The 11,454-nt window shown below is 62.0% G+C and overlaps 7 protein-coding genes across 7 annotated transcripts; 5 read left to right on the forward strand and 2 right to left on the reverse strand.

Annotated features, from left to right (window-relative positions):
• Nucleotides 1–266: 266 nt before the first annotated feature.
• RHTO_06995 (transcription factor Spt8) lies at nucleotides 267–2,261 on the forward strand (the record flags this gene model as incomplete). The annotated part of the gene is made up of 5 exons (XM_016420654.1): nucleotides 267–797; nucleotides 878–1,069; nucleotides 1,129–1,680; nucleotides 1,763–2,084; nucleotides 2,149–2,261. The coding sequence occupies 5 exons, from the start codon at nucleotides 267–269 to the stop codon at nucleotides 2,259–2,261; spliced, it is 1,710 nt and encodes a 569-aa protein (XP_016275055.1).
• A 388-nt stretch (nucleotides 2,262–2,649) lies between these two features.
• Nucleotides 2,650–4,095, forward strand: RHTO_06996 (uncharacterized protein; the record flags this gene model as incomplete). Its single annotated transcript, XM_016420655.1, has 5 exons — nucleotides 2,650–2,834; nucleotides 2,950–3,178; nucleotides 3,234–3,289; nucleotides 3,346–3,761; nucleotides 3,821–4,095. The coding sequence occupies 5 exons, from the start codon at nucleotides 2,650–2,652 to the stop codon at nucleotides 4,093–4,095; spliced, it is 1,161 nt and encodes a 386-aa protein (XP_016275056.1).
• A 217-nt stretch (nucleotides 4,096–4,312) lies between these two features.
• On the forward strand, nucleotides 4,313–4,840 carry RHTO_06997 (uncharacterized protein; the record flags this gene model as incomplete). Its single annotated transcript, XM_016420656.1, has 3 exons — nucleotides 4,313–4,513; nucleotides 4,580–4,642; nucleotides 4,718–4,840. The coding sequence occupies 3 exons, from the start codon at nucleotides 4,313–4,315 to the stop codon at nucleotides 4,838–4,840; spliced, it is 387 nt and encodes a 128-aa protein (XP_016275057.1).
• Nucleotides 4,841–5,254: 414 nt separating this feature from the next.
• Nucleotides 5,255–6,230, forward strand: RHTO_06998 (uncharacterized protein; the record flags this gene model as incomplete). The annotated part of the gene is made up of 6 exons (XM_016420657.1): nucleotides 5,255–5,276; nucleotides 5,338–5,462; nucleotides 5,526–5,558; nucleotides 5,626–5,685; nucleotides 5,746–5,940; nucleotides 6,003–6,230. 6 exons carry the CDS (start codon nucleotides 5,255–5,257, stop codon nucleotides 6,228–6,230), a joined length of 663 nt encoding a protein of 220 aa, XP_016275058.1.
• Nucleotides 6,231–6,553: 323 nt separating this feature from the next.
• Nucleotides 6,554–7,336, reverse strand: RHTO_06999 (transcription coactivator; the record flags this gene model as incomplete). Its single annotated transcript, XM_016420658.1, has 3 exons — nucleotides 6,554–6,583; nucleotides 6,643–7,083; nucleotides 7,244–7,336. 3 exons carry the CDS (start codon nucleotides 7,334–7,336, stop codon nucleotides 6,554–6,556), a joined length of 564 nt encoding a protein of 187 aa, XP_016275059.1.
• Nucleotides 7,337–7,666: 330 nt separating this feature from the next.
• Nucleotides 7,667–9,465, forward strand: RHTO_07000 (DnaJ family protein; the record flags this gene model as incomplete). Its single annotated transcript, XM_016420659.1, has 5 exons — nucleotides 7,667–7,750; nucleotides 8,049–8,073; nucleotides 8,175–8,235; nucleotides 8,340–8,422; nucleotides 8,486–9,465. The coding sequence occupies 5 exons, from the start codon at nucleotides 7,667–7,669 to the stop codon at nucleotides 9,463–9,465; spliced, it is 1,233 nt and encodes a 410-aa protein (XP_016275060.1).
• A 232-nt stretch (nucleotides 9,466–9,697) lies between these two features.
• RHTO_07001 (PCI domain containing protein) lies at nucleotides 9,698–11,416 on the reverse strand (the record flags this gene model as incomplete). Its single annotated transcript, XM_016420660.1, has 9 exons — nucleotides 9,698–9,802; nucleotides 9,859–10,012; nucleotides 10,071–10,198; nucleotides 10,253–10,370; nucleotides 10,430–10,708; nucleotides 10,764–10,855; nucleotides 10,913–11,006; nucleotides 11,062–11,237; nucleotides 11,294–11,416. The coding sequence occupies 9 exons, from the start codon at nucleotides 11,414–11,416 to the stop codon at nucleotides 9,698–9,700; spliced, it is 1,269 nt and encodes a 422-aa protein (XP_016275061.1).
• Between the last annotated feature and the right edge of the window lie 38 nt (nucleotides 11,417–11,454).

Raw genomic sequence — 11,454 nt, forward strand, 5'->3', positions numbered from 1 at the left:
GCTTACGGGTAGGTGGGCCAGGGGAAAGCTTGTACGAGGGAAGAGAGCGAGGGCGCGACGAACGGCTCGAGGCGGAGAGCAGCTCGCAACCCCTCGACTGCGCCCTCTCACCGCTCTGGCTGCCTCCTTCGGGTGCTCACTGGACTCGCAGACATCACTTTGCTGGACTGCGCCTTTGCACCGCGCGCGAACGAGCTGTTGCCGCCTCACACTCGCCTCCCCACCTCGACCTCGACCCGACTCGACACGCGCACAGGACACGCCGGATGGCCAGCGCACTGCCAGACAGCGCTGCGTCGTACGAGGAAGCAGTGGCAGCGCGGCGGAACCGCTTCAGGCCGTCTCGCGACTCCCTCTCTCGCTCGTCGACCTACTCGATCGACCCGGTCTTCACCATCCCACACTCGGGCACGCACATCCACGCCTTTGCAGCAGCACCATGCTCGTCGCACCTCTACACAGGCGGGAGCGACGGATTCGTGCGGCGGTACGCTCTTCACGCGACTCTGAACGGGACAGGCGTCGACAACCCGCTCGTGCCGAACCTCACGAGCAAGCCGGGCGGTCACGAACGGCCGCCTGGGACCGACATGCGGTCGGCTGTCCTGAGCGGATACTGGGAGAACGAGGAACCGGCAGACTGGATGGACGACTTGCTCTCGCCCGACGGGGACGCGCAGCATGACAAGCTCGCAAAGGTCAAGTGGGGACCCAAGTCGAGCGCACTGGGTCCGCAGAGTGCGGTGCACAGTCTCGCCGTCCAGCGGGAAGAGCTGTGGGGTCTAAGCGGGACTTCGGTGCGTTCGCAGGCTGTTCCCTGCGACCTTTTCAGCTATTTGCACGAGGCGAATGTCCACTAACCCGTCTGCCGCTACAGAGAGGCTCCATCAACCTCTGGACAGTCCGCCACGACGAAGGCCAGATCCGGCACGTCTTCCGCCCCGACGCCTCCTCCTCCTCTTCCTCCACAACACCGCAAGGCCACTCTTCCAAAGCCGCAGTCTCAGCTCTCGCACTCGACCACGACGAGACGGGTTTCTTGAGCGGCGGCTGGGACGGTCGGATATTTGTGCGCCCTTCTTCCTCTGGACCGCTCCTCGACCTCGCTAACCCAGACCGTGCACGTAGGAATGGGACCTCCACACCGGCTCCTCCACACGCTCCTTCCACGCTCACAACGCCCAAATAACATCCGTCGCGTTCCGACCGCTCAGACCACCTATACCGCTCGAGACGGGGGATGGGGACGTGGAGATGCGGGAGGATGAGGGCGAGTGGGTCGATGCGCCGGGGAGGGTGAGGGTTGATGAGGTTGGAGGTGAGAGGAAGAGGAAGGGAGCGGGCAAGGCTGAGGAGGTGAAGGAAGCGGGTGAGGATGCAGATGCTGATGCGGATGCCGATGCGGATGCGGATGCGGAAGGCGAGGTGGACGACTTGACGAACCCACACTCGATCCTTCCTTCTCGACCGGATCCAGGGAAGGACATCCCGCTCGTCGGCGCAGGAAAGGCGGATCCAGGGGAACTTAGCCGCGACGTATTTCTCAGTACAGGGCTGGACGGGATAATTGTATTGTGGGACCGACGGGCGGGTGAGGCGCAGGGTGGTACGAAGGGCGCGGTGGGGAAGTTTGCGGCGTTTGACGGACGAGGAGGCAAGAGCGGTGCGCGCTGTACTTCGGTGGGTCCTCGCGCTGCTGCGCTCTTGCCAGCTCTCCCTTTTTGACGCCATCCTTTCTGGCTAACTGCGACTCGCTGCACAGGCTTGCTGGTCACCCTCGGGCTCGCACATCTACGTCGCCCGCCGCTCGCCCTCGATCCAAATCTACGACCTCCGTTCCGCCTCTCCGCTCTCCACCCTCTCCCTTCCGACATCAACAGGGCCCGTCAGTGCCGTCGCCGCCCTCCCGAATGGCCGCCACCTGCTCAGCGCAAGTTGGGATTGCGTGCGGTTATGGGATGTCGAGCGGGCAATGGAGGCTGTTGCGGCGGAGTCGTCGATGGAAGCGGGTGATGGGAAGGCGACGATGCCTCTGGGAGCGACGGTCGTACCAGGACACTACGGCGGGACTGTCAGCCAGCTTCGTTCGTCCTGCTGGTTCCTCTCCTTTTTCTCCATCTTGTGCGCTGACTGCTCCGCCGTTCGCAGACGTCGACCCGACATGTCGCTGGATGTTCACGACGTCGGGCAACCGCGCATGGGAAGGCACGTCGACGGAGAACCTCGTTATTCACGAGATGAAGACCGTTGCAGCGGCTTAGTCCTCTCGAGGCCGAGTGAAACGATGCCCGCTCTTTCTTGGCCGCACTAGACTAGACTTCTGGTGTGACAAGTCATACTGAGAGTTGGTGCTCGCAAAGGAGAAAGGTAGAACTTGCTGCATGCGGTCGACGGCCGAGAGGGAACCCGCTGCCGTGGAGCGATCCGACTCGACCTCGTTGCCCTCGCCCACTCGCTTCGCACGGCTAGCTGCTGGTGTGGCCAGGTCTTTGGACAGCCTGACAGTGCTTTGCGACCGACCAGCGACCGCCTCGACTCGCTTGCGTCTCGCCTGACCCCGCTCCTCGAGGTTCGGCTTCAGCATCACGGCTCACTCACGCGGGGAGGCGGCGGTAGCGTGGGCAGACGGGACTCAGAGTCATCACATCGATGCCCAACGCGACTGTCGACGACCAGGACATCCGCTGCGAGTTTGGCGGCAACTGGAACTTCTTCCGAGGCGAAAGTGGGCCGAGGAACGCGAGTGGGTGGCAGGGGCAGACGTATGCGAGTTGTGGTGGACCTGGGTACTGGGAGCAGGGGAAGGACTGCGAGTTGCGGGTGCCGTTCGTCGGGTGCGTTCCCTTTCTCTCGCCTCATCGTGGACAGAGGCAGCTATTCGCCTCGTTCGCCTCGCCCTTGATGAACGTCGGAGATAGAGAGCGCACGCTGACGATGGACGCTCTTCAGAACCTACGCCGCCCTGTACGGCGATTCGAACGGCAACCACGGCCCCTTCTCGTGCCGACTCGAGCGAGACGGCCAACCAGTCGGTGTCTGGGCCTGGTACGACGGCGGTTCTCGCTGGTGGTGGCCGTACCAGCACGATACAAAGCTGTGCGAGGTGTCGGGCTTGCCAAACGCGAGTTACGACCTCGTCCTTCACGTCGAGGTTGACCAGGTCAAGAAGGGGATCGCTGTACGTTCTTTCATTCTGCTCGTTTTGTAATGGGATTGACGAAGCGCGGACGCAGTTCGACTACATGCGAAGCAGCGACACCGTCCCTCCCGGCAACACGACGCAATGGCGGTAGGTTCAGCGTTTCGTCCTGCGCTCCATCGAGTGACTCACATCCCCTTTCGCAGATCCGACTTCAATAACGTTGTTCCACCTAACAATCTGCGTGACACGACAGCCACCCCGATGCTACCCAGCGCAACAGCCTCTCTCGCCCCCGCTCCTTCCGCCACATCACCCTCCTCGGGCAGAAGCGTCAACAAGCTGGCGGTCGGGCTCGGCGCCGGCCTCGGCGGCTTCTTCCTCATCCTCGCCATCGTCGCCATCATTCTCTTCTTCCGCCTCCGCGGCAAGCCTTTCCGCCGACGACACGATCCGATCGCTAGTTACGACGCCGGCTCGACTTGGTCACCCGACGTGTACAACAGTCCGGACGGCACGTACCGCAACAGTCCGCTGGAGCCGCCCGGAACGTGGAAGGAGGGGAAGCAGGAGCTGGACTTTGCTATGATGTCGCCGAGTGAAGCGGGTTCGCCTACCTTCGGTACGTAGCCCTTCGTTGCGGACGGTCCGCTGGACTTGCTGACCTTCGCTCGCTTGCAGATTACCCGACTCATGGAGGCTTACAGATGGCATTCGACTCGCCGCCGCGCCCGATCTCATACCCAGCCTCTTCCACCTACGCCACCTCCTACCCTCCTTCCTGCGCGCCTCTCCTCGCGCCCGCGCCACTACTGACCTCCTCCCCCTCCGAGACTCGCCGCGCATCCGCCATCTCCTCCGTCACCGCTTACCCAGACCCGCAGCGCATTTCCTCCTTACTCGACTTGCCGCCGCATGCCGAACTTGACGATCCAGACACTTTCAAGAGTCGGTAAGGCCGACTATAGACACTCGATGTTGTTGTATTCGCATGAGGTGGGCAGGGGTGCTATCAAGGTGCTATGGACACTCGTCCGTTCCAGCGAGGCGAGAGCGAGGTGCTCGCGGCTTATCGACCTCCGCGGCAACTCCGGCGACCGACCTTCTCGGCTTACTCCCCTCTACTCTCTCTCTCTCTTCTGTGCCTCGCTCAGGGCTCCCACAACTTTCGCCATGTCCTCCCGCTACTCTACTTCGCTCTCGCCGGACGATCAGCTCGCAAATGTCAAGCAGCACTCCCGCCAGGCCTTCGAAGACGGTTGGACCGCTCTCAAGGGGACGGGCTCGCTTTTGCAGACGAAGAGCGGGAGGGAGACGGTCGGAGAGGACCTGTCGAAGACGTCGAAGCACTTGACGGCGCAAATGAGGCATGCGGTGAGTGGTTCGCTGTCTTTGTCGACAATCTAGGGAGTTTGGCTGACCAGCTGCTTGATCTGACAGTACAACGGCTTCGTGCGCAAGTGGGAAGAGAAGCACTCGACTGGCTCGCCTGGCGTCCCAACTGTGTGTCTCTCTCGCTCTCCCCGCCAGTCTCCCTTGTTCAGAGTGGGCTTACAAGGCGACACTCCTCTCACGCAGCAACGTCCTCCCGTCTTCAAAAGCGAGCAACAGGCCATCGCGGCGCAGTCACTCGGTCGCAGCCGCGGCGCGTACGGGTCGAACGCGGCTGGTCGCGAGTACGCGAGCAGGACCAGGTACTAGAATGAAAAGGGACGGTCTAGTTGCGAGACGGAAGGTGCGGGCAGTGAGAGAGGGCAGGGAGAGCGGAGGATTAGGATGCGAAGGCGTCGCAGACTTCTATACCACTACAAGGAATTCTTTTCTAACCAAATCTTCTCTGTTCTGTGCACGATTGCTGCCTTTCCTTGCCCTCGTCGCCGCCGCTTCCCCTTGTTTGAGAAGGTCAAGCCTTTCCTCCTCGTCGCTTTCCCCTCTTCACAGGCTACTGTGCCCCTCGAGAGTCGTTGCTGTAATCGCTTTGAAGGGTGCCGCGCCGCTCGCAGCCTCGGAAGGGTCCGCGGACCTCCCGGTTGCTCCTTTCCGCTCTCCCTCGCTCGCTTCTTCTGTCCGCTCGCCCCTCCCTGCTCTCGCTTACCCTGGGACCCGTACTTTGCCATGTCACTCTCGACCTCCTCAGGTGCGTCCCGCCCGCCCTCTCATCCTCTCGCCTCCTCACTTCCTCCTCACATATCCCGCAGCCCATCCGGTCCGCGACCTCCTCCGCACCGAACTCCAAGACGGCTGGCACCGCTTCGACCGAATGATGGAGGATAACACGACGCTTGGGAGCGGGCCGAACGGGGGCGCGATGGAGTTCACGCAGGTTGGTCGGGATCTTTGACCTCGATTTCGCTAGAGGGCGCGCTGACGGGCGGTTATTTGGCAGTGGGACGGGCTGAAGAGGGCTGCGAGTGACGCTGTGAGTCTTAGTGGCAGAGTAGGAGCCGAGGAGAGTCGCTGACACGGCCCGAACCGCTTTCCCACAGGCGAAGGAAGGGCGCAAAGACGTCCAAGTCCTCCGTTCCCGCGCCGCGCAGGCCTCACCGGTCACTCCTCTCCCACCCCGTCCTGGTCTACCTTGATCTGACGACTCCCGACGCGCGCAGGCCCTGACAAATCCCTATCCCTTAATCTCCACCCCCTCCCTCACCCACGACGCCTCCCTGCACTCGCGCTTCGCAAAGCAGTACCTCACTTACGCGGGGCGAGACGCAAAGGAGGCTGCGAGGCAGGCTGGGATGGCGGGCAGGGAGGTGTTTGAGGTTGGGAGGAGGAAGGTCGTTGGGACGGATGGGGATGCTGTGAGGGTCTCTCCGCCTCGCGCAGAGTATTAGAAGAAGACTGATGGAGGCGAGCGCGACAGGACCCGACTCATGCGAAACCAACACTCTTCAAGTCCCTCGAGTCGCGCCTCATCCGCCCGAACGGATACCCTACGAACGCAGCCATCGCTGCTGCAGACGCTGCATTGCTGGGTATTGGTATTGATCTTGGAGTGGGGATGGGAATTGGGTTTGCGGCGGAGAGGAGGGCGAGGGCGAAGCGCGAGAGGGAGAGGGCCGCAAGAGAGCTGGCGCGCGAGCGTCCGTAGAGATCCCAGGCTTCTCTGTCTCGGCTCTTCTGTATCGATGAGCAGTTTCTCTCAGCGCACGAGGCCAGCGGGAGACAGCGTGTTCATTGCGAGGCAAAACTGCGGGAGGGAGGTATCATGTGCGTGCGAGCGGGTGTGCGTACCAGGACAGACCAAGACACGAAGCGGGGGTATCAACAAGTGTGAGGGGGCGGCGAGGTCATCGAGCGTGAGGAGACGAGGAGACACCTTGAAAGGGTCGACTGAACAAGCGAGTGGTAATAAAACGAAGGAGGGCAAGAGGAAGCTGGCGAGTCGGCGAGGACGGACAGGGGCTCAGGCGCTCAGGCGAGCTCGTCGATGAGGTCGTCAACCTGCGAGAAGACTCGTCAACACAGTGGCAGGAGAGGGGAGCGGATGAAAGCCACCGCACGGTGCTGACGGCTTTCTTGAGACGGTCCCACTGCTCCACGCTCAAAGAGATGCCCTTCTTGCCCGGCGCGACGCCCTTGTCGCTGTTGTAGAACTCGCGGATGTCGATCAGCGTCTTGCCCTTGAACTTGCGGACGGTGACGCGACGAAGGGCCGCAAGGTCGATGTACTTGTCGCCCTCGTCGTTCTCCTCGACCGCGGCCTTGCCGCCATACTTGGCGGAAGCGCCGACCTTGCGCTTGGCAGTCCTGGGCGAGGGAGGGTCGTCCTCGTCGCTGTCGTCGTCCTTTGCGCGCTTCTTCGAGGAGGACGAGGAGGCCTTCTTCGACGAAGGAAGCGCCTGGATCGCCTTCTTGGTCTTGTCACTGCCGTTCTTGGCCTTCTTCGAGAGCGGCTTGTCCTCGGACGACTCCTCTGCGTCCGACACTTCGCGCTTCGCCTTCTGTTGGACAGAAGAGGGAGTGGTCAGCGGTCCGTCGCCTCGGTTCGCCCGTGCAGTACCCGTGGCAGCGTGTCTCCGGTGTGCAGCGTTATTCCTAGCGCACTGCCTGACCGCCCCTGCGCGCTCCCTGCCCCGATTCGAGATGTCAATCAACGCTCACCTTTCCCTTCCCCCCAGCGCCCCGTTCCACGCGCGGGCTGCTGCTGCGGTCGTCGTCCGAGTCGACAAACTCTTGCGAGAGGTGCCTGGGCATGGCGTCGAGCGTGTCGAGCGAGTGCGAGCGGGTTGAGCCAGGGTGAGGGCCAGCGCCGTTGACAAAGTCGCAGGCTGCTCGACGACGACGGCTCCGGGCGATGCGGGACTTGGCGCTTCAGACTCGCCTAGTACTACCTGAATTACCTCAAGTACTGGCTGATTTTCCCGAGTGTCATCGGGTCGCTCGCCTCGACAAGAACGCGATGGAACGGGTCCTGCTCTCACCGTTCACCGTCCAGCCCGAGCGTGAGTCCAGCTGGCGTGCACAGGACGAGCACAGTCACACAGACTCACCCAGACCCGATCCGCACAACAGGACGCACGCGCAATGGTCCGAGACGACCGCCTGTACAAGCTGCTCGGCGTCAAGCCAGACGCCAGCGACAACGACCTCAAGAAGGCCTACCGGAAAGTGAGCACCGACATCACACGGCTGACGGGCATCTTTTGGGACCACCACGCGCACCCGGGAGGGAAATTGGACGCCTGGAGCGGTGGGAGCTTTGCTCAGCGACAAGTGGCGGTGCTTGCGGCAGACTCGGCGGGCAGAGTGCTGCTCGGATGGGCTGAGCGGGAAGGGAGACTGTGTTGCTGGAGCTGGCAGGTCGAACGGAGCTTCTGATTGCTGTCGACACCGACCTCACCTTCCCGGACTTCCACCGACACGAGCTGACCCCGTTTCTTCTTCTTGCTTTCTTGCGTTCCTATAGCTCGCCTTGAAGCTCCACCCGGACAGTAAGTCTTACACCTTGACCGGCCGCCCCCGCCGACGTTGTTGGCCTATCGCCGGTCCCCGAACGACGAGCTGACCTTGGCCTTCCTTGCTCCTCCCGCAGAGAACCCCGACGCAGGTGACGAGTTCAAGGAGGTTTCGCATGCTTATGAGGTCCTGTCAGAGTGCGTGCGATTCTTTGCGGCGTCACCAGAACGACTCTGACCTTTGTCATCCCTTGCTCTTCCTCGTCCTGCTCTGGCTTTACTCTTTTCTTTCGCTTCGACAGCCCCGAGAAGCGCCGATTGTATGATCAGTTTGGCGAGGAGGGCTTGAACGGCGGCGGAGGAATGGGCGGCATGGACCCGCAGGGTGCGTCTCTTGCTCGCTCAGACAATATTCTGGTCTACACTGACGCTCGTGCATCGCTCGCAGACCTCTTCTCGCAGCTGTTCGGCGGCGGAGGCGGCTTCTTCGGCGGCGGCGGACGGGGACGACCTTCGGGCCCGCGCAAGGGCAAGGACCTCGTTCACCGCATCAAGGTGTCGCTCGAGGACCTGTACAAGGGCAAGACGTCGAAGCTCGCGTTGCAGAAGCACGTCATCTGCGCCAAGTGCAAGGGCAAAGGCGGCAAGGAGGGCGCGGTCAAGACGTGCCAGTCGTGCAAGGGCCAGGGAGTCAAGATTGTCCTCCGCCAGCTCGGCCCGATGGTCCAGCAGATCCAGCAGCCGTGCAACGACTGCAACGGCGAGGGCGAGATTATCAACGCCAAGGACCGGTGCAAGGACTGCAACGGCAAGAAGGTCATCAACGAGCGCAAGGTGCTCGAGGTGTTCATCGACCGCGGCATGAAGGACGGCCAGACGATCACTTTCGCGGGCGAGGCGGACCAGGCGCCCGGTATCGAGCCGGGAGACGTCATCATTGTGATTGAGGAGAAGCCGCACGAGGTCTTCAAGCGCAAGGGTGACGACCTCTTTGCCGAAGTCGAGATCGACCTCCTCACCGCCCTCGCCGGCGGCGCCTTCTCCCTTCCTCATCTCGACGAGCGCGCGGTTCTCGTCCGCATCCACCCGGGCGAGGTCATCAAGCCCGGCTCGATCAAGGTCATCCCCGAGCAGGGCATGCCGTCGTACCGCCACCACGAGATGGGCGACCTCGTCGTTCAGATCAACGTCAAGTTCCCCGACTCGCTCGACCCTGCCGCCCTCGCCCCGCTCGAGAACATCCTCCCGCCCCGGCCCGACCTCCCGACGTACCCGCCCAACGTGCACGTCGACGAGGTGGAGATGACGGACGCGTCCGAGAGGAGGACAAAGTCGGGTCTTGGCGGAGGCGGCGGGTTCGGTGACGACGCGATGGACACGGACGAGGAGGGCGGCGCAGGACCTCAAGTCCAGTGCGCCAACTCGTAAATCCGCGGACGAGGACGTCAAAACCCACGCATAAGGACGCTTTCTTCGACCCTCTCTCAGCCACACTCGCTCCCGCATCTCCTGCCCTTCTATTCCTCGCTCACCGCCTATGATACCGTGCTGTCCCTCTTTGCCTCTCTCTCTCTCTCGTGTGTATCTGCCACATCTTTTCCGTTCTCTCTCCCTAGACGAGGTCATTTGCAAGGCTGCTCTACCGTCGCATCCCATCGAGCTAGGAGACGGGGTTGACAGCAGCAATAGGAGGGAAGCCTGCTTGTGAGCCCTTTTGGAGGACGAGCAGCCGCTTCGAATGCATGATGTAGGCTTTGATGTAGCCCTGCTTGAAGAGACATCAGTTCGACACGAGGGGCACGAGGAAAGTCGGGCACGCACCTGCTCCATCAGCGCGACGCACATGCACTCAACGTCGTCAATGTCGAGCGTCGGATCATCGAATGCTATCCGCGCGGCCACAAGAAGCGCTTGGAGCGAGAGAGTCGGCGGACCGGTAGGCGGCAGAGGCGAGCCATTCGTGAGGACGAACAACCTGTTCCTCCTCGAGTCAGCCCAGCCTTCGCAGTGGGTCAGAGATGAGAAGAACGCACGTCCGTCGAGCGAGGTTGCGCCAGCAAATCGTCTCGAGCTTCTCCCGCAGGAGGAGGTAGTTGCCGTGCTGGCGGTGCCAGAGCTGCCAGCGGTCGAGCTCGGAGAGGACGATGCGGAAGTCGCCTTGCTGCGTGAGGAGGGGCGTCAGTTGTGACACGAGGAGCAGAAGCGGGGAACGTACCTTGAGGCCGGTCAGGAGAGAAGCGTAGGGCTCGTGTAGGTTGAAGTGTTGCAAGAGCGGGAGAGAGGGGAAGAAGCCGAGGGGTAATGATGCAGCGACGAGGTAGATGAGGATGAGTCTGCAAACACAAGTGTTCAGTAAACCGACGAGGCAGACTTAAAGACTCGCGCAACGCACCTGCCGTTCTTCCAGCTGTCCGCCCGACACAGCGCGAATGCTCTTCGCAAGTCATTCCTCGCCTGCGGCAGTCGTCGCTGATACAAAGATATCCGTCCGCGGTAGTACAAGAACGCGCAGCGGTCCGCTTTGGGGAAAGTGTCGAGTTGAGCAGTCGAGTTTTGCGTGTTGTTCAGGACCGTGTCGCAGAGTCGGAGGTTGGAGAGGGCGAAGTAGACGCGGAAAGTGGAGTTGGCGAGGAAGAAGAGGGCGTCGCGCTTGCATGGCGATTCGGATGTCCTGCGCGCAGAATGTGAGCGAAATCGGGTGAGCTGAAGAGGGAAATCCGACGCACCTGTCGCTCGCTGCGATACCCATGGGTCGTCCTAACATCCGCGCTGCCTCTCCTGCCCGGGTCAACTTCACGTCTCCCTTTGCTCGTCCGACCTGCAGGACTTGCGAGGTCAGAAGCGGTTCCTGCGGCGTTGAGGTCGCAAGACGCACCGCCAATGCCACATCGACTAGCCGTCTTGTCGATTTGCGCAGCGTCGGCACAAACCATCCCGTTTCTCCCTGGGCGAACAAGCGGTCCGCAGTCCTGATGAAAGCAAGTTTGTTAAGGACGCAAGCGAGGACGAGCGGACGAGACTCACTTGAAGCAGTCCTCCAGCAGGCCGTACGTTTTCTCCAGCGATCCGGCATCCCCTGCTAGTTCTGCATCTCGCACGTAGAGCAGGAATGCAGCGAGAAAGTCGGCGAGAGGGCGGTAGTCGGAGAACTGGGAGCGAGTGAGGGAAGTGTAGGTCGCTGTGCGAAAGTTGGGGCCGGTCTGCAGACTCAAGCTGTCAGTGTGGTATCTTTGCAAGCTCGTGTCATGACACGCACCTGCAACGACTGCCGCAAGAGCTGGAACGACTGCGAGGTGGGGTCGGGATTGAGGAGGGAGGCGAATCCGGCGCCGTCGCCGCTCAGCTGGCGCAACTTGACCTGCGAGAGCCACGAGTCCATTGCTTTGCGCCGTTCTCAGCAGTATCAGGCCTTCAGAG

Source organism: Rhodotorula toruloides (assembly GCF_000320785.1).
Source record: "Rhodotorula toruloides NP11 unplaced genomic scaffold Scaffold5, whole genome shotgun sequence".
Classification (NCBI taxonomy): domain Eukaryota; kingdom Fungi; phylum Basidiomycota; class Microbotryomycetes; order Sporidiobolales; family Sporidiobolaceae; genus Rhodotorula; species Rhodotorula toruloides.